General features: G+C 48.1%; 2 protein-coding genes across 15 annotated transcripts; one reads left to right on the top strand and one right to left on the bottom strand.

The window, feature by feature from the left end:
* Positions 1 to 940: 940 nt before the first annotated feature.
* Positions 941 to 24,780, bottom strand: pou2f1b (POU class 2 homeobox 1b). Of its 14 annotated transcripts, XM_030111515.1 has the most exons (16): positions 24,774 to 24,780; positions 18,713 to 18,735; positions 9,910 to 9,975; positions 9,323 to 9,414; positions 8,511 to 8,606; positions 7,535 to 7,714; positions 6,988 to 7,108; positions 6,793 to 6,884; positions 6,382 to 6,555; positions 6,155 to 6,296; positions 5,902 to 6,056; positions 5,554 to 5,742; positions 5,355 to 5,472; positions 4,925 to 5,267; positions 4,755 to 4,843; positions 941 to 3,871 (listed from the first exon to the last, which is right to left on the bottom strand). In XM_030111515.1, the coding sequence occupies exons 3-16, from the start codon at positions 9,932 to 9,934 to the stop codon at positions 3,600 to 3,602; spliced, it is 2,088 nt and encodes a 695-aa protein (XP_029967375.1). In that variant the 5' UTR covers positions 9,935 to 9,975; positions 18,713 to 18,735; positions 24,774 to 24,780; the 3' UTR covers positions 941 to 3,599. The 14 variants fall into 14 exon arrangements, with proteins under 14 accessions (XP_029967375.1, XP_029967366.1, XP_029967367.1 ...); XM_030111506.1 differs by lacking the exon at positions 24,774 to 24,780 and having other exon boundaries at positions 18,713 to 18,758; XM_030111507.1 differs by lacking the exon at positions 24,774 to 24,780 and having other exon boundaries at positions 5,355 to 5,469; positions 18,713 to 18,758.
* LOC115402722 (cell surface A33 antigen-like) lies at positions 24,184 to 27,750 on the top strand. The gene is made up of 7 exons (XM_030111244.1): positions 24,184 to 24,232; positions 24,533 to 24,699; positions 25,968 to 26,181; positions 26,255 to 26,419; positions 26,502 to 26,618; positions 26,882 to 27,008; positions 27,177 to 27,750. The coding sequence occupies exons 1-7, from the start codon at positions 24,184 to 24,186 to the stop codon at positions 27,748 to 27,750; spliced, it is 1,413 nt and encodes a 470-aa protein (XP_029967104.1).

Raw genomic sequence — 27,750 nt, 5'->3', positions numbered from 1 at the left:
AGGACAGCGGGAGCACAGGGGACGACGGCAGACATTCATGGTAGTGTGGTGTGTACTCTGGCGCCCCCTGGTGGCAGCTTCCCCCCTTCAACAAGTACAGGTATGAGCAGGCTTCTCCACAGACAACTCTGTTCTTGTTTTTGTTTTTTTTTTTTTACATTTTACTTGTTTCTTTAGTAGATTAAAGCAGGTTTCACTCGTCTCGAGTTAGAAATGAGGTATACAACAGCTCCGTCCGCCTCACCGGGCTCCACAAGTCCATCAACCAGCAGGCCGTGTGGCGGGGCAGCACATCAACTCTCTGATGCATGGTTAAACCACTACTTTCTGGGTTTTTTTTCCCAAAAAAAACAAAACAAAAAAACAAACGAACAAAAAAACATCAGGATCCTCTAGTGAAGCGTCCTCAGCTCAGTCAGTGCCAAGAAGAGAGCTGACGGGACAGACGTGGAGCTCAGACTGAGGCTGGCTCAAAGCCGGCGGCGGCGGCGTCCGTCCCTCCACACACCCGCTGGAAGATCGTGGCTCGCACGCCGCCCTCACTCCTTTCTACAGGCACGCACGCACGCACACACACACCAACGCCTGCTGGAATTATTAGTAAAGCTTTTCACGCAGGTGCCGTCCACCTGTCCCAGTCACGCCCAAGAAACACATAGGTAGCAACGGAATCGTCCCAAATGCCCAGAGTACACTGTCGTTTCAGTGGAAAACAACGCACCAGGTGAGCTCAAGCTCACTCCAAATCACACACACACACACACACACACACTCTCACACACACAGAACAACAATGCTACAATGCTCATGTCTTCTACGTAACGATAAGGCATAAATGATAATGTTAAATCTTCTAAGAAAGCCAGTGATGTTGCCCTCTCACACTATACAAAACATTTAAAGGCATTAAAGTAACACGAACGACAAAAAAAAAAAAAAAAAAAAGTCAAATGATTGTTAAAGACAGCACACCAAATCAGGTCAAACCAAGCCACAGATTAAGATCAGACGCTCCAGAGGCTGGCGGCGACCACAGGACGTGTGTGAGCGCGCCCACGCTCGCCTTCCAGCACCTCGCTTTTTGGTCTTGACAGTTAGAAATGCTAATTCACAAAGAAAAAAAAAAACATATAAAAAAAAAATATTTAGGGGATTTTTTTTTTTCCTTTGAAATAAGCATGATAAACACTACATTCAGTCTGATAACATACCGGTTCAAATATAAAATATGAATATCTTACAAGTGTTAATATATATATTTATATGTATAGAATTAAGAAAAAGATCCGCTTCTCTAATTCTTTCCTCAGATAAATATTTCAGTAACATCCTATGGCGCCACGCTGCGAGCCGACTCCTAAAGTAAGTAGAAAACAGCACTGGAGCGGGACGGCGCTCTCCGGTGACCCCCGGTGGCCGCCGGTGGCCTCGCAGGCGGGAAACAGGAGCGGCCAGGCAGCCGCCGCGCCGCGCGGAGAAAGGCTTCCACTTTGGCAAAAAAAAAAAAACAACAGATCAACCCGGAAACACCCCAGAAGTAGTAGTTCTAGAAAAGAGCAGTAGTCGCTGTCCCGTGGATCGACGCTTCCTATGGATGGGTATAAGACACGCAGTACTTAAACATTCTACCGCCGCGTCTACGGCTGGAGCGCGTTTGGAGGCCTGCTGAGGTATTTTCAGTCAAAGCAATTCAACAGAAAGGAAGAATTCAAGAGGGTCGATTTCACCGCCGACGGTCTCAGAGTCAATCATCGATGTGGGAACTGATCAGGAAGCAGAGCAGGTGTGTGTGTCTGTGTGTGTGTGTGTGTAGTTTAGCTCGTTAACAGTTAGCAGTGTTCCTGATTGGAGCGCGGCGTTCTTCCCTAACATGCAGGCTTGGTGGCGGCGCGGCGCCGTCCAGACTCTGATCTCTGCGGGACGCAGCGGTAAAGCTAGAAGGAACCGAACGGCGTGCTCAGACAGGCCCGGCAGGCCGCTGAGGAAAACCCACTTTGGTTCAAAGCTCTTGTTTTATGGCTGAATATCACCACCAAACCAAAAAACAAACCCTTTTTCCAAACTGCGAGCGCAAAGGATCAGGAGGGAAACTAAAAGCAAAACCCACAGAGGACCGGCAGGCCAGGCCCTGGAGGTCTGAGCTCAAACAACCCAAAAGCCACGGAGAAAAACCCAACGGCCGCATCCCGGCCCACCAGCCACTGGGCCTCCTGGTCGGCTGTGCTGCCGGTCAACAGTCGAAGGACGACGCACACGGTCAAATTAAAAGGAGAAAAATGTCATCTTTGGAAAATGATCATCAAAATATTGCATTTCTATATTCTGTTGACGATGAGGAGAGATTCTGTACTCATAAATATATTGACTAGACTAAGCTACACCGACTACACAGCAATTATTTGAACAAATATTTTTGGTATATCTTAAAGTACGTAAGCCAGTCCACCGACTGCAGACAGAAGATAAGACGGGTTTCATTCCTCCCAGAACAGGCAGACTGCAGCTCATCAATCCAGTTTTTTGGTACAGATACTGTGCACAAGTAGATACGACGGTACTACTATCAAAAAAGAAACAACAACAAAATAAACCACGATACAATAACCCATCTGTACGTTCAGGGCGCCGGCCGAGACTCCAGCCCCGGAACGAACCGCCAGCAGAGCCAGCAGAGCCGGAATCCGCGTGAAATGTACAGGATCACAAAGCAACACAACCCGGCGTTCATGAGACGCAGCGAGCCGGTCTAAAGCAGGTCTGCAGCCCGTCTGCAGCCCGTCTGCAGTCAATCTGCAGCTCGTCTGCAGCCCGTCTGCAGCCCGTCTGCAGCTCGTCTTAAAGCTCTCAGTGTTTTCAGTCCAGCCGCGCTGACAGACTGTAAAACTCAGTGTTTCCAGAAGAGAGACCGGGAGGTCCGGTCCTCCCACCCTTAAAGCAACGATAACCTTTATATCGGCCACTTATTACTCGTTTTTAAAGCCTTTTAACCACGTTTAAAAAGTGATAGTTAAAATATTAACTTAACATTAGACTTACAAAGTTCAGAAAACGTCAAAAAAAAATATAGACAGTAGAGATAAAGGAAAAAAAAATATATAACTTTGATATGATTTACGTCAAGGCCTGTCCAAAGAATCCAAAAGAGAGTGAGATAGGGTGACCCAGGGAAACCCCGTTAGTGACGACGACCATCGTGAAATTAGTAGTAAATCAGTAAAATCTGAGCAGTAGAAGAGAAAGAGTTTGTTTCTGTTTTTTGTCCTTTTTGGTTCGAAGTGTTTCAGAGAAAATTCTGACCTGGAAACAGGAGGATAATATGTACAAAACGTGAACGAGGACACGGGGTCAAGGTTCACGCAGAGCGGCAGGCCAACAACAGTGTCCATCTGGCTACTGAATGCAAGAAAAAACATCCAAGAATCATTGAAAAAAAAAAAAAAAAAAAAAAGACAAGAATAAACAGAAGAGTCAAACACGGCCTCGTTTAAGGCCGTTTTCTTTTTGGTGGCAGCAAAAGGATTAAATAATGGTAGGTACAATGGAAAGAGGGCAGGTTAGTGGAGCCCAGAGGCCAGGGGGGGCGGGGCTGGCGGGGCGGCTCACTGAGCCTTGGAGGCAGTGGTGATGGTGGAGGCTTGCACAGGCACGGCGGCCGTGGTGGCTTGGTGGTGGGCGTCGGCGGTGACCTGCAGCCCCGCCGCCCCGGCCGACACCAGGCTGACCGGGTTGCTGGTGAGCAGCGACAGGTTCTGGGGGTTCAGGAAGAGCGGCGTGGTCACCAGGTTGGGCGTGCTGCCGGCCGACGTGTTGGCGAACAGCAGGTTGCTGCCGTCCAGGGAGGTGATGGGGATGGTGCCGCTGGACGCCAGAGCTGCGGGGCAGACGGTGGGGCTCTGGTTAGCGGCCAGAATGATCAGCGGAAACGATAAAACAACCCTGAAAGGTTTCGGTTGACGTGTTCAGACGGAGCTGTGCTGATTTCTGATCTGTGAGGTGTCTGCAGCTGCATCCAGGCGTTCACATCCTGGAACTATGGGAACAAAAACCCTGCTTAAACCGGCGCCAATCAGAGAATTACAAGCCGTGAGGAGAGAAGGTGTTTCCAGCAGGACAAACCTCCTGACCCACTTCCACACGTCACTTTTCAGCGATTGTTTTCAATCGTTTGCTCTGGAATTAAACCAGCTGTATTATCTTGTTTACCACGTAATTAATTTTCATCCGTTCCCCTCACTGCCTGCTCCTTATGCCGAGTGACTCATTGACTCATTTCCTGTAGAGTCGGAGTCGTTTTGTCCATATCACAGCTCCCAGGATGAACAAGACATTATCTATCTATTTAATTTAATTCAAATTAAACACTATAACTGCAGCTTCTTCCTGACTGTCTGTTACTGTGTCATCAACGACCACAAGCTGGTCATTGTTCATTTCAGCCTTCATATGGCGTTCATATGTTGCCATGTTCGATCCCATAATTAATGTAGCAGAGGTCGATGCTTCCTGCTGAACTGACGAAATTATTCTCGTTCTTTCCAGCAGTTTGGAACACGGATTCATCCGATGAGGTGCAGTAGCCCGAGCATGAACCTAAGAACCCTGTAATGTCTCAAAATGTTGATAATGTTCATGTGAACAGCTCAGAAATGCTGATTCAGTGCTTGTGCAGCCTGGTGAGTGTGTGTGTGTGTGTGTGTGTGTGTGTGTGTGTGTGTGTGTGTGTGTGTGTGGATGCATTCAGAGTGTGTTCTCACCTTGAATGGTGGCCAGCGTGCTGTTGCTCATGAGCGCGGGGCTGAGAGCGCTACCGAGGCCACCGGGGGTCAGACTGAGGAGGGCGCCCCTGGACGGACACACAGACAGACGGCGGGGTTTAGAGCGGCGCCGCCCCCACCGGGGCCGCGGCGGCGGGCGGCGTACTGACCCTGGAGTGAACTGAGAGGACGCCATGAGCCCCGGGTTGAGCCCCGCGGCGGCGGCGGCCATGGCGGCGAAGCTGGCGCTGGTGGGGATGTGGGCGGCGGCGCCCTGCAGCGCGGCGGAGAAGCCCGGCGCCGCCACCATCACCTGGCCCGTCCCCAGGGTGGTCGCTATCGACGACGGGGCCTGGGTGACCACCGTCTGCGCCTGAGTGCCGGCCTTGCTCTCCGTGCTCGTGGACTGAACGGCGGCGGGGGCGGGGCTTAAAGACGGCGAGCTGGTGGTGGCGGTAACCATGGGAGCAGTGGAGATGACAGACGCAGTGTTCGTAGCTCCAACCGTTGTGCCTTGTTTGGCAGAGAAAACGAGGTTAAACAGGCCAGGGAGCGAGAAAACACACACACACACACACACACACACACACTCACACTCACCTGAGAAGGACAGGGTGGAGACGCTGGTGCTGGTGAGCGGAATCACGGGGTTGACGGTCAGGGTGGTGGGCGTGGTGATGGTGGGGCTGCTCACCAGGCTGGCTGTGCTCGCCACCTGCTGGGCACAAGGACCATGAGCTGCCTGCTGCGTGTGTGTGTGTGTGTGTCCACGCCTCGCCTCGCTCAGGGCGCTGCTCACCAGGGGGCTGCTGGGGGTGAAGATGGTCTTGATGGGTGTGCCGCCTCCTCCGGTGTTGCCGCTGCTCGGCGGGTTGATCCTCTTCTCCTTCTGCCGGCGATTGCAGAACCAGACCCGGATGACCTCCTTCTCCATGTTCAGCTGGTCAGCGATCATGGTGATCTCCTCAGAGGTAGGTTTTTGGTTCTGCTTGAAGAGGGCAAAGGAGCCGGAGATTCCCCGTGAGCATGGAGGCGTCTGCAGGGCGGCGAGCGCCACCGAGCGGCTTCCTGACCGACCCGACACTCAACTCCATGTTGTTAGGTTCTGTTCTACGTCCTGAGCAGGAGCAGCAACTGAATTCCTCACCTCCAGAAAGCTCTTTTCTAAGGCCACTCGGATGTTGGTCTCGATGCTGGTCCTCTTCTTCCGCCGGCGGTTGAGCCCCTCCATGCCCATCCCCGGGGAGCCCAGGGCGCTGGGGCTGGACAGGGCCTGGTCAGACGTCAGGTTCTCTGCACAAACAGCACCGGCGCAACGGACGGGGGGCCAGGTAAAGACAGGCTGTGGAGACACGCAGCCCCTCCCCCCCCCGGCAGCTCGGCCTGGCTTAGGGACTAACCTGCATCGTTGAGCCACTTCTCCAGCAATGGCTTGAGTTTGCACATGTTCTTAAAGCTCAGATTCAAGGCCTCAAAACGAGAGATGGTCGTTTGGCTGAAGTCGTTTCCGTACAGCTTCCCCATGGCCAGGCCAACGTCCCCCTGGGAGAGACGCGTCACACGTGAGGACGTGACCCCCAAAACCCCGGACAGAGAAAGACGGGAGAGGACGGGCCGCTCCACACACCTGCGTGAAGCCCAGCTTGATGCGTCTCTGTTTGAAGGTCTTGGCGAACTGCTCCAGCTCCTCCAGGTCGCTGGGCTCCTCCAGGGTGGGCGTGTCCAGCCGTTTGGGCGGAGTCTGGCTGTGGGGCAGGGACTGGATGGGCGTGGCTGCGGTGGTGCGGGTCGGAGTGGCGGGCTGCGGCGGGCAGAGACACGAAAACAGGAATACTGCGGTTACAGTCTGAGGGGAGGACTGGAGACTGAAACAGGGCCGAAGCACCAGGATAGCAAGTTTATAAAGTAAGAAGAAAAACTTCTTCAAATACATGTATGAAGAGCTTTTTGATTAATTATAGCTGAAGGAGTGGCAGCCCTGCCAGCGTCGGTTAAACATTTCTCGGAGTGTATAAGAGGAGGTTGCATCACTCCCGACCTGAGTTGCGAGGGTGATGCTTGGTGGAGTCGGCAGGAGGTTCGGTTGGCTTTGAGGTAGTTGATTTAGAAGACTTGGGGCTTGCAATATGCCTGAGGAGTGAAGGAGACGGGCCGGGGGAGGGGAGACAGAACGGCGGAATGAGTACTCGGTCTTTCTCGTCTTGACGGCGCGTGCAGACGGCGTGCCACTGACCCTGCTGGGCCTGCGGTGTCGGTGAGATGATGAACTGAGCGCCCTGCAGCGGCGTGGCGATCGGATGGCCCGGCTGGACCAGGACGAACTGCGGCAGGCTCAGGTTCTGCTGCTGTAGCTGCTGCCAGACAAACACACATCAGTACAATCACATGCACTGCCATACAGCGAGAAACCGGCGTTTCCGGCAGAGCAGGTCACCGTTTTATACCACGAATAGCAATGACAAGATCTGTAACTCTCTGCCAGCCAGTTATGTTCAAACTTTTTAATGCTGCAGGATATCCATGTGAAAATATGTAATAGCAGCACTTAAGGCAATTCAACTGTTCCAAACCATTACCACAGTAAAAAAAAAACCTCATTTCCACACAAATACTTCCCAAGGCAGCTCCACAAAGCACTATCTCAAGAAAATAACTAAGAAACAGCTATTGACACAAAGAAACTCATGAGTTTGGATTCATTTCTCGTGATTTAGAGTTACATGATTAATTCTCCAAGCTTTAATGTGCAGAGAGTGTGTGTGGGGGTGAGCCGGCCTTACGGGGGCGATCTGGATGGGCTGGGACAGGGGCAGCTGGGTGATGGGCGTGGCCGCCGAGGCCGAGATGCTGGCCCCGGTGGTGCTGTTCTGCTGGCTGGCTGAATGCTGCACGGCTGCAGCCAGGAGCTGAGCCTGGGCCTGCTGGAGCAGCAGCTGCTGATGCGCCGGGGTCAGGGTCAACTGAAGACGGGTCGGGAACGCCAGGTCACACACACACACACACACACACACACAGAGAAACAGAGGAGGAGCCGTCAGGACCAACATGTTTCTTCAGACTTGGTGTAAAGGCGCCAAGGTGAGTTTTGGCTTCGATACTCAGGCAAACTGTAGAATAAATGTTGACTGTCATTACCTATGAAGTGTTGTTATATGGGCAGAGGATCCGTCTTTAGTTCATACCGTGTGGGAAACACTTAAGTTCATCTTGTAGGAAACACTGATAGCACTGTTACGGATTCCCCCTCATCTTTCTGATAGTCCTGATCTCGTCACACGTTCACCATGTCCAACACTGACTGTTCGTCTAACTTTTGGGCTCAAGTATCGAAGCCGTGCTGCAGCTTGGCTGCCGTGGCGATGCAGGTCAGGCGGATGGACGCTCATGCAGCCGAGCCAGGCACAAGTGCAGCGAGCGCGTCGACGTCACGTTCCACATGCACAGCACACATTCACTCCGGCCCGGCGTTCAGCCCGACGGCGCCCTGCAGGCCTCGGGGAGGGGGCAGCGTGGACATGGAGCTGCGTCTCACACACACACACACACACACACACAGGCTATGTCCAAACACCCCCGAGGCGTCTGGACATAGACGACACAACCACAGAGATGGACGGGCGCGCAGGCAAGAGGAGACACCAGCTTCAGCCACAGGATGAGGGCGAGCCATCAGTCCACAGCCCCGGGCACGCTCAGCCCGCCCCACGACGCCCGACTGCCGCCGTGCCCGGAGCTCCGAGCGGCGAGGCCACTTACGCCGGCAATCTGTCCCCCGGCCAACATGAGCTGGGTCTGAGGCAGAACGCTCTGCTGGACGGAGGTGGGGAGAGCGCCCGAGTCTTCCGACTTAGACTAGTGGAGGTGAAGCAGAGAGGGAGGGCTTAGAGGGGCTCTTCCAGGACACACAGCTCAGTTTTAGCGGCACGTCAGGAATGTGAGGATGATACATGAGCAGTGGCAATTCAAAGGAGGATGTCGTTTAGCAACGAAGTGACGCTGTAAATGAATGAGAAGAGGGAGGAAAGTGGGACTTCTGTGCTACCTGAGACGCTCGCTCTGAATAAGTCTGTGGCGTTTATGCAGGGAGAGGAATTTGAATTAAAAAGGCAGCGATAAAGTGGGTATTTAAATGTGCTGCAGCCTTCAGAGACAAGAAAAGTGAAGTGAAGGGAGGGGAGAGTTGAGATGCTAATTAAAATAACTGTTATGCAGTGCATGTAAATTCTGCATAGATTTGCATATTCTCGGCCATCTGTTTCCGAGCAACCGCAGAGCAGCTAATTAGCATACAGGGTTGATTAATCTGCCTTGTTGCCAGGCGACACTGGGAGAGCCTGGCTCATTTAAATGAACTCCTTTCTGCTTGTGCGAGTCTGAGAGTCGATGAGCAAAAACCCCTGTGCAAACTTCCCACTTCCCCTCACTGCCAAAACAACGGGGGCTGGCAAAACACGGCGCCAAAACATCGTCTCTCTGTGACACACCTGCACCGTTCAGGACCCGGAGGAATGGGTGGGGGGGCTGGTGGGGGGTGGGGTGGGGTGGGGTAGCGGTGTGTGATCTGGTACCTGTTGGAGGAGGGCTTGTGCGTGTGCATTAGTGATTGCACTTGTGGTTGGCACCGTCTGCCTCTGAAAGTCCAATCCATTGGTCTGGATCCCTGAGGACAGAAACACAGCCATGAAGCAACCTGCCGGCTGAGTTCAAGCGGGCTTTATGCCCCTCCAAAAATCACAGCATTCAAACGACAGCTTTTCTATGATAAAGGCACACTGCACAAATTCAACACATCTGTTGAAATGCAGACTGTTAAATCAGCACAGAATGTGACATTTGCATCAGGATCATCCATACAAACACTGGCTAGATCCTGTGCATCACAGCAGAGATGAAGCATTCAGACACGACAAAACAATTAATATTCAGGAGACGCAAAACATCTAAAAAGGAGGCTGACAATGACTTTTGAGAGGCATCTTTTATAAATGAACTGATGCAAAAGGTGGACAGCAGCCTCGTTTCTCTGATCTGGCAGATTGATGAATCAAATGTTGACACCTGTTGCATTAGGATGCAAAACTCAGCACATCCCCGCATCAGCCGGGCAGAGAAAGAGGAACAAAAAGATGAAGGAGAAAAGCAGGAGATCACTCACCGGCGTTCCCGTCACCACTTTCCATTGCACATTTAGTAGTTTCTGACTGATTATTCACTTTAGAATCTAAAAAAAGAGAGAGAGACATGATGAGACACAACTCTAAAACACAACCAGTGATCCATTTAGTCTGGCAATATCTTCCTAAACTGCATCATTTTCCTTTTTTTTCCCAAGTCCATTTCATTAACATGCCAACCCCCCCGCCACCACTGGAAACGGCACCAGCGAACCCTGGCAAAGCAGACGACAACAATAACCTGAAGGACGGCCACTGACAACAAACCCCAGCTGAGCTCCAGCGCCACGCCGTCCAGAACTCACCCGCTCCCGCTCCACCTGCGCTCTCCAGCATGGCTGCTGGACCTATCAAGTGAGAGCGGCCCGGCCGGGCAGACCCACCCACCCAGCCAGCCAGCGACGAGGCGTCCGGCGCTGGCGCTCCCTCTTCCTCCTCCCACTCCTCCCTCTCTTCACTCTCCGCCGGTCAGCAGCGAGCAGAGTTCAATACGAGCCGGGGCGCACAGACACGGCGGCAGCGTCCGCCTCGCGGTTCACTGAACAACACTGGGAAACGCACACTGGGAGAGCCAACAGGGTTTAGGCAAACAGCGCTCCTTTCCTGTGTCTGCACTCTCTTTTCTTTTCTTAAAGCTCTGCCCCTTTCTGTTACTGTGCCTACTTTGCACTCCCTCTCCTCCCTCCTCTCTCTCTCTCTCCTGTGTGCCAAGATTGTACTTCTGAAAAGTTCACCCTTTCTCTCTCTCTCTCTCTCTCTCTCCCTCTTGCTGGAATGAAACAAACGACAAGTGCAGCTGGCGGCCTCCTCCACCCCGCCCCCCCCCCCCCCCCCTTCCTCCAGCCCTATAATGAAGCATAATCAGTATTCAGCTGATTAAAGCCGTATGCAAATCTGCCCCTGCCTCGTTAGCAATGCAAGGCTTTGAAGTCCTGCGAGCGACGCATTTCACACCAGGCTCTGAAAGCTTTCTGCATAATTTAAACCCCTATAAATATTTATCAGCTCATTAGCATATTAATTGGATGGCTTTTGGAGGACGATAAAAAACAGGGGAATAAGGACGACAGAGAGAAGGAGGAAAAAAAGTGCTCAAACTAGCACTTGGCGCAGCGCAGGGAGGGGAGGCAGCAGCACAGGACCAATTACTGAACGGGCGCCGGCCGAAAAAGTAATTAGCTAAGAGCAGGTAAAAGGCTGAAGATATCCCAGAATGCAGTGTGGGGTCTGTCGGCGGCGGTCTGAGCATGTTAGCATGACGGACTGCATTAACGGGGCGTCCGTGATTGCTCGTTCGGAACACCTCTCGGAGTCACGGAGACCCGACCCGACCGCCGCAAAGAGGGGAGTGGGAGGGGGGACGCGCTCAATCGGAAATAAATAACTCCACATTAATCCGCCACAAGCCCGTCATTACTGCCGGACCCCCCGTGGCTAAAGCATTCCTCAGCGAGCGACTAGAGAAAGTGGGTGGCGGGCCGCGGCCGGCTCTGTTTATGAAGTGCTGGGGGGATTAGCATATTTAGATTAGCTTTACATTCCATTAGTATTTCATTTTCATTTGCGGCGCGCGCCTCGGAGTTCATCCAGCTGCCAGACGGGCTGCTTCTGGGGCTGCACAGGTGTCCGGCCAGCCGGCGGCCGCGCTGGAATGCACGGCTGCATTGTGGTCTGCAGGGGAAGGGGCTTACCGACTAAATCCACAACAACTGCCCCCGGCCAAAACCCCAATCAACTGATTTACCTATTTCGCTGCCTGTGGAAAAGCATTTACATACAAGCTGACCTAATCAAACAATGGCGAGAGGGCTGGAGGGCTTCTGACTGCTGCTCAGAGTCTTCAATCACCCAGCACTGATGAAGAGTCCATCAGACTAGCAAAGAAGCTCGGCCGCAGCGCATACATGGAATCAGCATGACATTTCAAGTTCTGCTGCTTTAATCTGTCTACTGCTACTTGTCTGTTTATCGCCAGCCTAATTACACATTTATTTCATTCTCATCTGCAAATCAAGCGGAAGTTCTCGTTTAAATTTTAACCTCCTCTGATTTGCGTCTCATGGGAAAGTCAGAGCTTGAATCCCACTGTCCCCTAACCCCGCCCCCGGCTGCCAAAAGAAGGGCATCCGTGGTAAAGCTACAGCCAAGTCAAACACGCACATCACATCACCGTGGCAGAGTTTTGTGGCCATATGTTATTACGGAGACTGACCTCGGCACAGCGCTCCAGTCACATTCAAAATGTCTTGATACAGCCAGAAACACACGATTGATTAACTGACCCTCACCGTGTTTGTGAAAAGGAGCAGTAAAACCCCAAACCAAAACAAACCTCATGAGAGGGTGACTAGCCTACTTTACAGATGCCACTACGGAAGAAAACTCTCGAAAGAGGTCATCCCAACGAGGTGCATCCAGGAGGTCAGAAAGTAGGCCTCATCTGCATGACTCTGTGCAACCAAATGAGGAAACAAAGGAGGGGTAAACACCGCAGCGGTTATCAGCAGCCGGCTCCTACACATGTACAGTTACTTGGATGAACGGTTTGCAAAAGCTTGCTGTGGAACAATGCATTATACAAATATCCTGCCAAGAGAATTTTAAACAGGTATCTCATTAGCGCTGTAATAAGGGAAGGCAGGATGAATACCGCCGAGCCATTAATGCAAGCGCAGAGATTCAACATGAGACAAAGCAAAACTTAATTAGCACATTCACATTCCTGTCTGAACACCTATATTCTCCATCTTAAAACACAGAACGCACGGAGCCCGCTCCTCCACGTCCGGACCGGCCCGCCCAGCACCGAGCGCATTCTGGATGCCAGGTCAAGACCGATAATCATTCAATTTGATCCAATTAGCTCATGCCCCAGCAACATTATAATGCGGCATCAACATTAATATCCAAACTATTCAAATGGCTGAGTGCTGGTCAGTGCAGGAGGGAGAGCAGCAGCAGTGGACTGCGCCCCGCCAACCAGCAGAAAACACAAGATGCAGTGTAATTTGATGAACAGTAATGGGGGCTAACGCTACTGCAGGCTGCCGCGCTCGCTCGCTCGCTCGCTCTCTGGGGTGGTCATTAGCCAACTGTCCATCGGCTAGGTGGAAAATTCAATCTCACCAAATGAAAGTGCCGTTTTCTCAGGGAGGGCAAAGAGGAATATTCAGCTCTCTCTAATCAGCACATGCGGAGGTTAGCCTCGCGATTCTCCACAGACACAAATCTGAAGATCACAGCTGAACAGAGCCGGTGTTACGAACTCTCTTCTGCACCTTTCTCACTTTATCCAAAGATTATCAAAGACCGAACACGGCCCGACTGCACAAACTGCACAAACTTCCCCAATTATTATGGCTCTTTAATAAGGTGTGTGCATATGTATGGAAAATTCCAAATATATCACTCCTCTGGAATAAATCTATTTTTATTTTACTATGCAACAAGTAGTTGCATAGTAAAATACTGGATTGTTGTTTTCAACTATCTTCCAAACGTTTAATATGTAGAGATTGAGGTAACTCAGTGGGTTAGTGTGTTTCTGTGCTGCAGAAGCCAGACATGCTTGTTTGGCCAGGACTGACTGGGACACAGTAAGAATGAGTTGCGCCGGTCCGGAGGACGGCAGACTGCTGCCATTCGTTTGGATTTCCTCCCTCCCTCCACCGGAGGAGAGCCTGTCTGACTGGAGCCTTCACGGAGGCCTTCTCAGTGCTTTGAAATGGCATGTCCTGAATTTATTACGGCGAACGATGCATTATTCATAACAGCCGTGTTTACATCCATGAATATTCATGATGAAACTACAAGGCTGGAATGAGGGTGGAACTGTAAAACTGATTAAATGAGAAAAGTAGCCTAAGTGTGAGGAAAACAGAATTATTTCTAATCTGTTCTTTAAGCAACCCACTTTAATAAGCCAATTATTTTTTATTTACATAAGTGAGCCTATTTCTAGACGGTCATAAAATGCCAACAAACAAAAAATAACTTTAAAACACAACATTTAAGAGTTTCTACTGAAAACATTGTTACATGAAGCCTGTTCTTGGCTTTCTGTGAAACTAAGTGTATCTTTCAGTATTGCGACTCTCTTCCAGTATATCACATGTCAGAAAAGTGGCTGTAATGTGATGCTGTTTCTGCTGGGGGCAAAGTTACCCTGTGATTCCTGCACCAACAGCGCAGGCAACGCGACAGACGTGCACACACAGCAACACACACAAGTGTGGACAGAGCCGCATTCATCTCAAACACAAATCGAGCAACAAATAAATTAAAAGTAACATTTAGTGAAGGCTGAAGCGGTGCACAACCTGATGAAAATGTCTCATTTTCCAGACGAAGTGTAAAACACTGTTCTGAGCCCCTGCCATGTCTCTACAGGACGCTTTCAGACGCAGTCCTACACATTTTGACACTTCTCAGAGGTCTGTAGTCAATGACTTATGCAAGGTAATCAGAGAAAAACCTTAAAAAGGCCTTCCTGTTGTGGCTCAAGCCACCAGACAGTCAGCAAATGAAACTGTAACAGCCTCAGAAGCAGCAGGCAGACAGCTTCTATCAATCAGGACAATTATCCTTCAGGTTATTCATAACATTTGCATTATATTCTCATTAAAGTCACTACAGAGTGAGCTTAAACCATAAAATCCTGACGGTAGAAAGACTCCGATGTAACACAGCGACTACAGCACAAACAGAGCGTTACTGTCACAACATTTCAAAGAACATCAGGAACAATGATAACATGCGTCTCGGAATTACTGCCATTAATCCAAGTTGTCAAAAATAAGGCCCAAAAAAGAGGCTCCAATTTACACTTGGAATTGACCGAGCAAATTGTACAAATAAAGATGAAACTATTGACTTGTTAAGAGTAGCGGACAAAACAACACAAACTCTAGCTAGCAGACGAACATTTGGTAAAAAAAAAAAAAAAACAAACAAAAAAAACCACACATCAACAAAGAAGGCTGTAAAAAGCAGGAGCTTTATAGATATTTCACTGAATTTTTCCACCAGAAAGTATCATCAGAACTGTCTTTATGTTGAGATTGCAGTAATTTCCTGACCTAATTGTTAAACATGCTGCAAAAACAGACTTTTTTTTTTTCCAAAACTTATGCTCAAGAAGAACTTTTAAATTAAAATTCAGAGGTTATTATGGCACAATTTTACCAGTCTGGCCCACTCAGGATTAAAGTGTCTGCATGTGGCTCCAGCCCTGCTCTAATCCATCACTCACTCAACTCACTGCATTATCTTTAAATGGGACAAGAATGTAGAAGAAACTGGCTTTCCACAAAAGATTTTTAATAACCAGCAGTTCACAACAAAAAGCTCTCGAGTTGAATGAAAAGTTTATATAGTGATTATGGCTGATTGATTACAATTCTGCAGACTGATTAATGATAACTTCCACCACATATCGATACTGTAAGTATCCAGACACATGACTACTGATGTTATCATGTGTATCGACAGTTCGGGGGCCTCATGCAGCCCAGTTTCATCTAGAATGAACCGGACTGGCAAAATAATCTCATAACGCTCTTTAAATTCAAATTTTTTTCTTCTTTGTTGCAGAGCAGAGTATAAGTGATGAAAAAGTCCAATTTCACAAAACTAGACAGGAGCAGGACTTTATGGCTAATGCTAGTCTGCTAGCACTGAGACAGCTAGCTTTAATGGCAGCTCCACTGGCATCTCAGCTCGCCTCTGTGTTGTTAGACACCCTTAAGAAACTCCTGTGTGTGTGTGTGTGTGTGTGTGTGTGTGTGTGTGTGTGTGTGTGTGTGTGTGTGTGTGTGTGTGTGTGTGTGTGTGTGTGTGTGTGTGTGTGTGTGTGTTTTCTTTGTAAAGTTTTTCAACTTTCTTGGTGGTTTGGAGGGCTGGATTGGAGCTTCTTGCGGGCTAGTTTTGGCCCACAGGCCTTATGTTTGACACCACTGGATGAACTTACTAAACAGAAGAAGGAGTTATAAAGATAACGCTGAGATTGGACATATCTCTGAGGTTACTACAAAAGACTTGAGGCTCTTTTTTTCCTTCCAAACAGGCTAAATGACAAACCTCAGCACTCAGTGAGAGGGAGAAAAAGGGCCATCAAGCTGTGTCTTGCCCGGCCGTGAATGCAGCAGAGTGAATAATAAGAATGCCCTGCCTGTTATTACTGCGGCCGTCCGGAAGTGGGCCTCACCACCCCTCCCTGTGCCTGGAGGGGGGGAATACACAGGTACGATCTCTCCAGCGCTCGGCTGAAAACCGCCACCACAAAGGAGGGCAGGACGGCTTCAAAACAAGCAAAAACAAAGGCTTCGTGGACGCAACGAAACGCCGAACACGTACATGACACATTGTGATGAGATGGAGCGAGCTGGTACCAGGCAGAGCCAAACTCCACGCACGACTCCCACCTCAGGCTCAACAGAAAAAACAAAAGAGTTTTCCAGCTCAGCCAAACCGAGGCGCTGAAGTGAAGCTCTGATTCTGCACTTGAAAGGAAAGTTGATGGACAACTTCATTTACGATGCAGAGTGAAAAGAATATCCGCTCTGTATTTACAACCCAAAAGAATCTCAGATGTTTGAAGTTTCACAACTTTTCTCATCAGTATTATGATTTCTGGATGACTTACAAATTAGACTGAACTAACTCACATCAAACTCAATACTTTTCCCTAAATGCTCTGTTAGAGTGTAGATTTTATAAGACATGCTTTCTGATCAGTTTATAAAAATGTTTAAAAAAGTGACATTGTACTATTTTATCACTGCTGTACTAGAATTTCAGCATCAGATTTGAGAGGAGAAGCAGACCTGGGATCAGCAGCTTACGGGTTTGAATCCCACTGTGGACAGATCACTACTGTGGGTGCCTGAGCATGACCTTGACCTCCGCCAGCTCGCCTTATGTGGCTGCAAAGCACATCCTAGGTAAATAGGAAAGGTAAATGCCAAAGAAGGAATTTTGCCAAGTTGATTAATAAAGTACGATTAGTTTAATTATCTCAGCTTAGCTCCAGGAAAAAGAATCTAGAAGTGATTTCCAGGTATAAAGCTCCCTTCAACTTGGAGGGGAATCCACCAAAACACCCGATTTCTACAGCTGTACAACTGGAGCCAGATGGGTTTCAGGCTTCACACATTTATTATTTTGTTCATATTATTGTCAAAGTTACACAATAACAGACGCTACACGAGCAGCACGGTGAGGCGGAGGCAGAGACCACCTGATGATCCCTGTGATGGAAATACCACCAACACCTAGGCTCCGTTTACACCACAGCTTTTCAAGAGAAACTGCAGTTTTCGTTTCAGAAAAGTTTTGCGTTTATAGAAAATTTTTAAAAATATGTTTACATGGAAATGATGCAGTTAGCATGCCAGGCCACAAGTTGGTGCTGTTGGTTGTTCTGTAATGAAACCACACACTCTGGAGGAAAACATTGTTCTTACTGTTCTTCTACTGAGCATGAGCAGAGGTTTTTCCTCCCGCTGTGGAGCCGATACACCCAGCAGCATTCTGCTGTTTACGTTTCCAGAAAGTTGCGATTTTCGTCCTGTCACATGACGACGGCGTCTTTCAGAAAGTTCTACCTTTGGAGCAATTGTTAAAAGTTGTGTTGCTTCGAGCACCGTTGTCGTGTAAACAGACCCCAAAAACACCAAAAGTTCTGCATTTTCACTTGAAAGAAATTGCATAAACAGGCCTTAAGAGTGACGGATTTTTGACCTGGTTTCATGGGAGATAAAAGGAGTGATCAAGCACTTCAGCAGACTGGATAGTGAGTATCTAACCTGTCATGTGATCAAACTGCACACGGATGGAATCAAACTTGCAGAGAGAGTCTGAGGACAGTGATAAAGTTCAGCGTGGAGAGTTTCCCACTCTTCCACAGGATGAGGAGGCAGTGGGAGGATAGGTTCATCCGTGAGAGGCCACAGAGTGGAGATCATCTCCGGCTCAAAAACAGCCGCATCGCATCCCGCGAGGAGCCACCGCGGCTGTTATTGTGAAGCTCCGGCTCCACGGACGGAATATGCTGAAGTCCGCACTCTGGCCGAGGCAGGCCCGCATGAATAACACAACAGGCTGCTGCTGCTGCCGCTGCGCCGAGCCGAGCAGAGCCGAGCACAAAAGGCTGCTGTAAAACCACCCCGGCTTCATCACTTCATCACTAAAACACACGGCTGCGCCGCGTTTCCCCCGCTCTCTCCCTCGCTCTGCCTTCTCCACTACAAACAAACATAAAGCGGCTGAAAAGGGAGGGGAAGACGGAGGCGAGCAGCCGGCTCGGCTCGTCACAAATGAATATGCAAAGCTCCGTCAAAGAGCTGCGCATCAACACAAAGCCGAGCGGCTAGCGGCGGCGAGCTAGCGCTAGCCTGCTAGCATCCCCGGCTCAATCAAACTGCTCCCGCGCGCCGCGAACGTGTCGCCGCGGACCGCGGCCGCCGCGCGGATTACTAATAAAATATGCTAAACTGTGTTTGTGGACGCAGGTATGAATATGTAGCGGCGTGCGGCCGTCTGATCGCACAAAGGGGGGAGGCATGTTTCCATGTCATTCGCCGTCGCACTGCTCGTTTCCTCCTCTGTCAAATTACAGTTGGCTCGGCTGGAGTGCAACAAAAAAAACACTAGAAAGCGGCGGAAAACCGGGCGGCGGGCCGCTCCGCGCCGCCGACCCGCCGCTCATCACCGTCCCCGCATCATAAACTGCGAGCGGCGCAGTTTGAATATGAGTATGAATATGTAAAATGCTGTAATCATTACCTGGACCCGAACTCTCATCTTGACTTGCTGCTCCTCCGTCCGCCATTTTGAATATTTAACCCGAGACACACACACACACACACACACACACACACACACACACACACACACACACACACACACACACACACACAAACCTGTGAAGTCTCTTAGCTGTAACTTATTTACATACTTAAATAATCATTTTTTTTAAATTTATTCTCACTAAATACATTTTGATTAAAAAGGCGAATTTTAATCTCAAATACTAGACAAATTAAAGAAGCAGGGAGGAGCGTGTGTGTGTGTGTGTGTGTGTGTGTGTGTGTGTGTGTGTGTGTGTGTTCTCGTATTTCTATCCTTGTTGGGGCCAAATGTCCCCACAAGGATAGCAAAACGTGAAACGACGTGTCTTGTGGGGACCTTTTTCTGGTCCTAAGTAGGAGAAACAGTGTTTTCTTGACCATGTTGTTGTTACTGAAAAAAGTAAAAGTGCAAAAACATTTCTTTAGGGTTAGGCTTTGTTGTGGTGTGGGTTAGGGTTAGGGTAAGGGTCAGGGTTAGGGGCTAGACATGAATGGGAGTCAATGGACGGTCCCCACAAGGATAGAAATACAAGACTCTGTGTGTGTGTGTGTGTGTGTGTGTGTGTGTGCAAAAACATTTTTTTGTCATTTAGAACAGAGACAAAAAGAAAATATATAATGTCCATATTTCTATATATATATATACTTTAAGGCTGTCAGTGCTCATCGCATTAATTATGATTAATTAACGTAGGGCTGTCAAAAGACAGATTTTTTTTAAATCAATATTAATCACAGCATTAGGATGAGAGTTACCAGTGGGCTCAAAGTACAGAAATAGGAGAGAAAACTCAGAACTCAGACAGTCTGAACCTCATGTCTAACGGCTGACGGTTTCTATTGTTTTTTCATCTGAAGTATGAGAATTAAATTATTTATTTAAAGCCTAAAAATGTTCTGGATCTCCTCCTGGAGCTGTGTTCTGGACTGTTCTGTGTTCTCAGCTGTTCTGTGTTTCTGGACTGTTCTGTTTGTCATAAAGCTTGATCGCTCTCCAGCGTTTCATTTCATCTGCTTGATGTTCTTTCCAGTTACGATTAGCCTGATTGCTCTGCTGATGGTTCTATTATTTATTTATTTTGGAACTCTGATCAAAAAGTCAGAAAGTGAGCTGATCTACTGAATCTCTCACAGTAGAACTACGTTACTTTATTCCTCTGAAGTTGTTCCCTGCTTTCATCACTGTATTATTATTATTATTATTATTATTATTATTATTATTATTATTATTATTGTTACGGAATGTCATCCCATATATTTCTTTTTTCATTGGGCTCTATGTTTGTACTGAGCTGTGGTCTCATGTCATTGGGTCGTGGTTCTAAGTTGGTTTTTCTTCTCACCTCAGAGGAGAAGGTCATGGGTTCAAGTCCAGGTCAGAGTTCAACTGGAGGTTCTGCATCCCACACACTTACACAAAGTGACTTATTATTTTTAACACCTCCAGATCATAAACAAATAACATTTTCATTACAGGGATGCTTGTAATATCATTATTATAGATGGAGGAGTGTAACATCTGGGAGCTCAAGGAATTTTCTGATCTTCCTAGTTTGGGAAGTGGGATTTCTCCCTGTGGGAAGTGGGAAATTTCCCACTGAGGTTCCACAGGAGAGCGATACAAGCTACATTCCAGTAGGAGTTGGATTCCCGGGGAGCTGGAGCGAACCCGGTCCGTCACCGGCCGTCATCAGACACTGACTCAGAGAGTCGGGCAGTCAATAAGCAGGAAAATGCAAACTCAATCGCTGATCTAAAAGAAATGCCTGGTTTGTTGAGCAAGGCTTGAACTCACCCAGACACAGGACAGCAAGCTAACTAACTCCAGGAGAAAAGAGCCGACTCCAGTCTGCTGGCTGGACATCAGAACGATCACTTTGACCTCACTATATGAGAGGTATCAGTATCAGAGTCTGTGCAGCTGCCAGAACTGTGTCACTGCACCACAGTATGTCTGCAAAGTTCATCTACATCCCAAACAGATTCATGTTTTCGTCATTTGAATGCCTCTGCGGTTTTTTATTGTCTGCTTGTTTGCATGTGAATGAGTGAATTGGTGTGTGTGTGTGTGTGTGTGTGTGTGTGTGTGTGTGTGTGTGTGTGTGTGTGTGTGTGTGTGTGGGCTGTCAGTTCCTCTGATGACCTGACTTTGACCAGAACAACATTTCACTTCTCCCTCATGTGGGGATGATAGTGGGGAAGCGTTCAGCCATCTCCCCACCACTTCCTGCCTCATGGCCATTGAGCTGCGCTGCACACGCTGAGAGAGCCATTAGATTACATCACTTTCCCCCAATCACCCTTCGAGAGTGCTGATTAATTCACAGGCTGCATCTTCACAAACTGAAAGTCCAGCCCTGTCAGATCTCTGAATGACTTCTTCTTCAGAAATGGCCATTTTTATCCATTAATAATTTCAGTGGTGTTTAAAACTCTAATTGGCACTCTACGCTGTCTGGAGATACTGGACTATTAGTGTCTGTAGACATGGGGCATGTTGTGGATGTCTCAGCGTTTTAATGCTGCACACTATCTTATCTGATGAAACAATGAGGCTTTCTTTGAGATTTGACCTTTAACCTTCAACGCAAACATCAAGAAGTTCCTTCGAGTTAAAAAAAGTTAAATGCTGGCATCAATTAACCCATGTTATCTTAAGTCGACCTAACTGAAAATAAAAGCACACGTAGTACTGCTCCTGTCTTTATATGGTTTATTTCTGCACTCAGCTGAAAGCACAACGTCAGGCTGTATCTGTAAAGACTGAAAATCAGTTGTTTACATGCAGTGGTTCGGGAGCTGAGTGTGTCAAGTTGTCCTGTTCAGCAGGACTTAAAGCAAAAACATTCCAGATGATCAGTGTAAAGAGGTTAAATGTTATTCTGAGTGAAAATGTTACTCTATTGCAAAATCCTACGGTTGGAAGGACTGTAAAGTTAACGCCACTCAACTTTTATCTACCCATTCATTCATTCACTCATTCATTCATTCATTCATGTAATAATGGTTTGCACACCACTGTCCGGAGTGGTTTTTACATTGAACACTGTTCTGTCAGCATATGGACTCCAGGGGGCGCAATAGCCTTCATATACAAACCACTTTTGACGTCAGTTAGTTTATGGCAGGTTGTGATTTTACTAGTGTGTGTGTGTGTGTGTGTGTGTGTGTGTGATATATCATAAGGTATTGGAAGTCTGTGGCGATGCCCAGCAGTGAGAAAATAAATGAAGACCTGGTATTTCAAACATCTGATTGCACAACTTGAAAGCTTCATCGACGCCCATTTAATGGAGCCGCGGGAAAGTCCCACATTCACCGCCGGCCTCTGTTCAGCTCACATGATTAACTGCAAATCTGACAGGGAACTGGCACATCTGCCACAGTGCAGCTGGATCAAACAGTGTCTGATTACTGGCTTTGTGTGTCAAAAACCTGACAGCAGCTCTGAGTGTGTCTTCTGTGCATCATGGATGTGTTGTTCTCATGGGCTCTGGGTTCTCCATCAAGACTGAATGGTTTCTAAAGGCTGACTCCTGCAGCTTGGAGGATTGCACCACTGTGAAGAGTTGAGTCTGAACCTGTAGCTCTGGGCCAGAGCATGTGGAGCGCTCTCCATTAACATGAAGGTCACAGCTCTCCTCGCTTTCACACAATGCTTCATGAAACATCAGCTCAGCTCACGCTCCCTGCCTTTCAGCTGTGTGTAACGGCTTTAAAGGAGAGGGCACGGCGGAGAGCAGGAGGACGATCAAAGCTTTTTATCTGTTCACTTTCATTTAAGAGCTTCGGCTCTGCCGCTGTCAGTAAAATAGTGCGCCCTGCAGGTCAAAATCAGCACAGCTCAACATGAAAACTTCAATCATTTCCACTTCAAAAAAAATCTAAATAATGTTTGAAATGATCCAGTTTTCTGAATGAATTGTTCAAGCATCTAAATAAAACACTCCACAGCACTGATGAAGTGGAGCTCCTCCTCCTGGTGCAGTCTGTACTTTAATACCTTTACAATTCCTCATTTTAGAGATCTGACCTCATATTCCAGCCTTCCCATGTGCCTCAGTGAACCTTGATCTCTGAAAGCAAAATGTGTAAATGATGAAGAAAAGACTGATACACCAACAGCTCGGTGCTGTCGGCGTTCAGGTCGGCTTTACAGGTCTGCCTAAATGAAAAGACTCTGTTCAAGTTAATAAACATTTATTCTTAATACAATTTAGCATGAAGAAACTCATCAGGGTTGATGATTGATGCATCTTCTGACCTGTTCCAACCCTTTATAAAGCATACGTGCATGCAGCTGAGCACTCTACTGGAGTGCAGGGTTCCTGGATTTGACGGTTCGAGCTGCAATAATTCAGCCTGGTGTTCCGTAACAATGAACAGTCAGACAGGATAAAACACACTGAGTAAAATGATTTCTCAGTTCTGTCTTACACCCTCCAATAACATCCATGCCAACCCATCCGACTTTAGGTGGGCTGTAAAATTGAGCACAAAATTAGATCATACCAAGTCAGAGAGTCTGTTTTTTTTTTTTTTTTTTTTTTTTAATTAGGATTTAATGGCAGCATCTCTTCTTCTGTTGTGTTTTCAGACAAGAGGCAAATGCAGTTATTTCGACTGGAGACAAAGATCAACAAACTCAACTCAACTGTGGGCCAACATGTAGAAAATACACAAAGGTAAATCATAAGAAACAAGTTAAGGGGATTGATCACACTTTACCCAAATGTACTCGTAACAGTGTGGTTTAACGCTCTAAATAAAGGTCAAAAGTGAAGGTTTTATTGGACACTGAGCAGAGCTGTCAGCAGCTCCCCACTGGATCCACATCTGGAAGGAATATCAGCCAGTCGGGACTGGATTCACCTCCATGTTTGTCAAAACTGATGAGCTGGAGGACGGTTTATGAAGGACGTCTAACTAAATCTTTATATCACCATAAACGTTCATAAATAGAACAACATTTAACACACCGTTAGCCACAGAGAGCAGGTCTAAACTGAAATCAGAATTGAACTTCAGCCCAGCCACATGTCTACGTGCGCCTGGTAAGAGTGGGAAGTTTTAGAAGAAACATATTTGCTGCGCTCATATAAAAGCAGTGTTGCTTTACAGTGTCGATAAGCGACACCTGAGAGACGGCAGAGCCAGTTTTAGAGCCTTTTCCGTCCGTGCTGGACACCCCCTCCCGTCTCACTCTCAGGCGTTTCTCGGTTAATTCAAAGAGAAAGGCGTCAGTGATTGGACCTGGGCTGACATGTGACCTCCTCCGGTTGACTCATTACCTGGAAGAGTGTCCTCCAGTCTTGGGAGTTGACCGTGAAGGTGCGGCAGGTCCTGCTCCTGGACACGCAGCGTCCACTTCTCTCTGGACGTCTTTCAGTCCTCTTTTTTACCATCATGGCTCAAAGACGCTGGGCACTGCGGCAGCTGCTTCTGGTCCTCACAGGTAGGTTTGCTGTCTGTGTGTACTTCCTTCATTGTGAGGAACCTGGTGCCTCTCCTTTATGCTACAGTCACAGCGTTAATCATCAACCCAGATCCTTGTTGAACTGGACGCATGGTCTAAGTTTAACTGAAGACCAGTATGTATGTGGTTTTCTTCAATCTGCATGCAAAGAAATGCTTTATTTTATTCTCTTTTTCCATGTTGACTCTCAGCACCACATTACAAAAGCAGATTATTAGAGAATCAGCTCTCAGTCTAATGTTCACTGAACGCTTCTGTCGGTTCTGCTCCGTTCTCCAGTGCTTCCCTGCTGCACCAGTCTGCAGGTTTCTATCCCGCAGGAGGAGTATGAGATTGCCAGGGGGGGTGAAGTCACTTTGACCTGCGTCTTCGTCCCAGCCAGGCCCGAGCTGACCCAGTTTCTGATCAAATGGGAAGCTTTGTCCAACAACGAAGGGGAAGCGACGGTGAGAAACACCCGCCGCTTCTGAACCAGGAAGTGAAACCGATCAAAGGGAGTGTGACTGATGGGGATGGCGACCAGATAGGAAGAGAGCGGGAAGGGAGATGCATTCTGGGAAATTTTGACACTCTTTACGATTTCAGTTTGATGTGATGGTTAAACGTCAGTTCACTATGGCTAACAAAACTAAAATTTTTGTTTTTACATTCCTGTTATGACATTGAATATTTTTATTCTCAATCAAATTTATTCAAGATTCTCAAGAACTTAGAACTTTAATATCAGTTTACAATATTGCAGCACCACAGTAAAAGGAGAGCTTTCTGAAAAACGCAGCAGAATACTGCAGTTTTAATTGTTCATATATACAGAAAGCCTCTGTTATTATTACTCTGCTGATCAATGTCATAGTTATAATCAGTTCTTTTAAAATAAATTCAACTAACTTCTGCATCCAAATTCACCTAAAGACTCAATTAAAATGCAATAGAAACTACTATCTGAATATTGATGAGAAATTGAGGACGTTTTAATGTGTTTTACACAAATCAGTCGCATGTGGTAAAGATAAGAACAAAAACGTTAAACTCCTCTATGAATGGTCAAGATTCAACAGCCGCCAGACGCACAAACTCATCACTACATTTAAAGACTCACTTGAGTTTGAAATTCTATCAGGAAAATGTGCTACTTAAAAAAACAGCCGATTGTCTTTTTTATACGGACCACCTGTGTGGTGTTTTCATGAGGTAATTTAATTCACACATTCAGGTGTGTTTCTGCTCAGACTGTGACATGCAGGAAAAACCCCGTCTCTCAGAACATAATGCCAACGTTCCCTCACGAAAACAGGAAGTTTACGCAAATACAAACATCACAGACGAAGACAAGCTGCAAATAAAACAATTTAACTGCACCATTAGCACCATTAGAGCGTATGAGTGGAAGGGTTCACACTTTCTCTCGTTTACTGGTAATGACCCTTGACCTGTGGACGATGGATCGGTGGATGACTCAGGGCTGTATTGTGTGCATAAGTCATAACCGAGGCAGAAATCGGATGACTCAGAGACAGAGGGATAAGGAGTTTCACACAGTGTGAGCTCACATTCCCAGCAGGGCAACAGCAGCTGGAAATCTAACAACAATTTCTGGACAATGACTGAACTTATCTTCACTTAGCAGACCCAACCCGGAGCAGACTGGTTTTCTAGCACCAGACTGGTCCCAGCATCCACACATGGCTGAATCAAAGTGTGTTAACTTGTACAGAAAACTGTGGCCAGCATCTTCAAGGGCGGCAACATTGACATCGCTCCGCATTACGAAGGCAGGGCCACCATGGAGGTGGACCTGGACCAGAGGAGGAGCTCGCTCACCTTAACCGAGACCACCTTAGAGGACAGCCGCCACTACCAGTGCAGCGTCACCATCCCTAATGACGACGAGGGAAACACAGCGGCCACCACCTCGCTTTTGGTCCTCGGTGGGGATTTCAGCCCTTTTCCGTCCGTTCTGACTGTATTGAAATGTAAAATGTTAAATCTGCTGTTTTCCAGTGGCTCCCTCTACACCCATCTGCAGCATTCAGGGAACAGCTGAATATTACCAAGACATCAAGCTGACCTGTCTGTCCGAGGAGGGATCTCCAGCACCAGTCTATGACTGGAAGAGCTACAATGTGGAGAACAACCCGAGACAGCTCCCTCCTAAAGCATTTCAAGGTGTGCGTCTGAGTCACCCGTACTTCTTGAAGATCTCGGATGTCCAGCTGCCTGACTCTATGCTTTGGCTGTTGTTTTGCAGAGGATGGAGTTCTGTCGCTCTTCAACATCACCAGAGAGACGTCTGGGTTCTTCACGTGCTCGTCCACCAACCGAGTCGGTTCTGCCAGCTGTACCTTCACCTTAGCCGTGATGCCTCGTGAGTCCCACTCTGCTTCCCCGGGTTCCGTAATTGTGTCTTCCCTTGCTGAGTCTGCATGTTCTCCATGTGCATCTATGGGCTTCATCCAGGAACTGGAGTTTCCTCCGACAGCTCAAAACCAAGTCTTCAGTGTAGCTGATGACTCTAAAACATGCTGTAGCTGTGTGAATGCCTGTTGAATATTGGTTGACACATTATCCAGATCTGTCCATATGTTAAGTGCTGGTTTACACTGGACCTCTTGTCTGTTTTGTCTCCAGCCTCGTCCAACACTGGGACCATCATCGGTATCGTTGCAGGAGTAATTGCAGGCCTGGTCCTTATCGCGATTCTCATCTACTGTTTACGTCGGCGCAAAAAGAACAAAAACCAGGCCCATGACGAGAGGTATCTACTGTCTAAGAAACCACTGGAAATACCCTTCAACCTGGAAACGCTTCTCTTTTTATGGCTTTATGACTTCTAGGGCAGGAATCCACCAATACATCACTCATTAAGCTACAGTTGACCTGATTCATCCAGAACAATACAGGAACGTCCCTGTTTGTCTTTCAGGTCCCCCGGTGAGATGGACTACTTCGACAAAGACGCCCCTGAAGGTGGAGAGCAGTACAAGGACAAGAAGAAGGACAAGAAGAAGGACAAGAAGCGCAAAGACAAGGACAATGCTAAGAAGAAGCGTGGCGGAGAAGAGGAGTCGGATGACGATCGCCACAGTGACAGCAGTGAAAAGGAAAGGCGTGATGGCAAGGACAGCTCTCAGCTTTACAAGGACGGTCAGCGTGATCAGTATCGTGGCAGCCAGGACCGTCTGGACGACCAGAGGGATCAGTATCGTGGCAGCCGGGACCGTCTGGACGACCAGAGGGATCAGTATCGTAGCAGCCGGGACCGTCTGGACGACCAGAGGGATCAGTATCGTAGCAGCCGGGACCGTCTGGACGACCGGAGGGATCAGTATCGTGGCAGCCGCGACCGTCTGGACGATCAGCGTGAACGCTATGGTGGCAGTCGGGATCGCCTCAACGACGGTCATGACCGTTACAACTACCAGAGCAGTCGGGATGACTACGGCGATCACGGCGGTCACTACTCCAGCAGCCACGGCCACGCAGATGGTTACGATTAG

This window comes from Salarias fasciatus, chromosome 16 (assembly GCF_902148845.1).
Source record: "Salarias fasciatus chromosome 16, fSalaFa1.1, whole genome shotgun sequence".
NCBI classification, from domain to species: domain Eukaryota; kingdom Metazoa; phylum Chordata; class Actinopteri; order Blenniiformes; family Blenniidae; genus Salarias; species Salarias fasciatus.
This window is presented reverse-complemented; position numbering and strand designations above follow the sequence as displayed.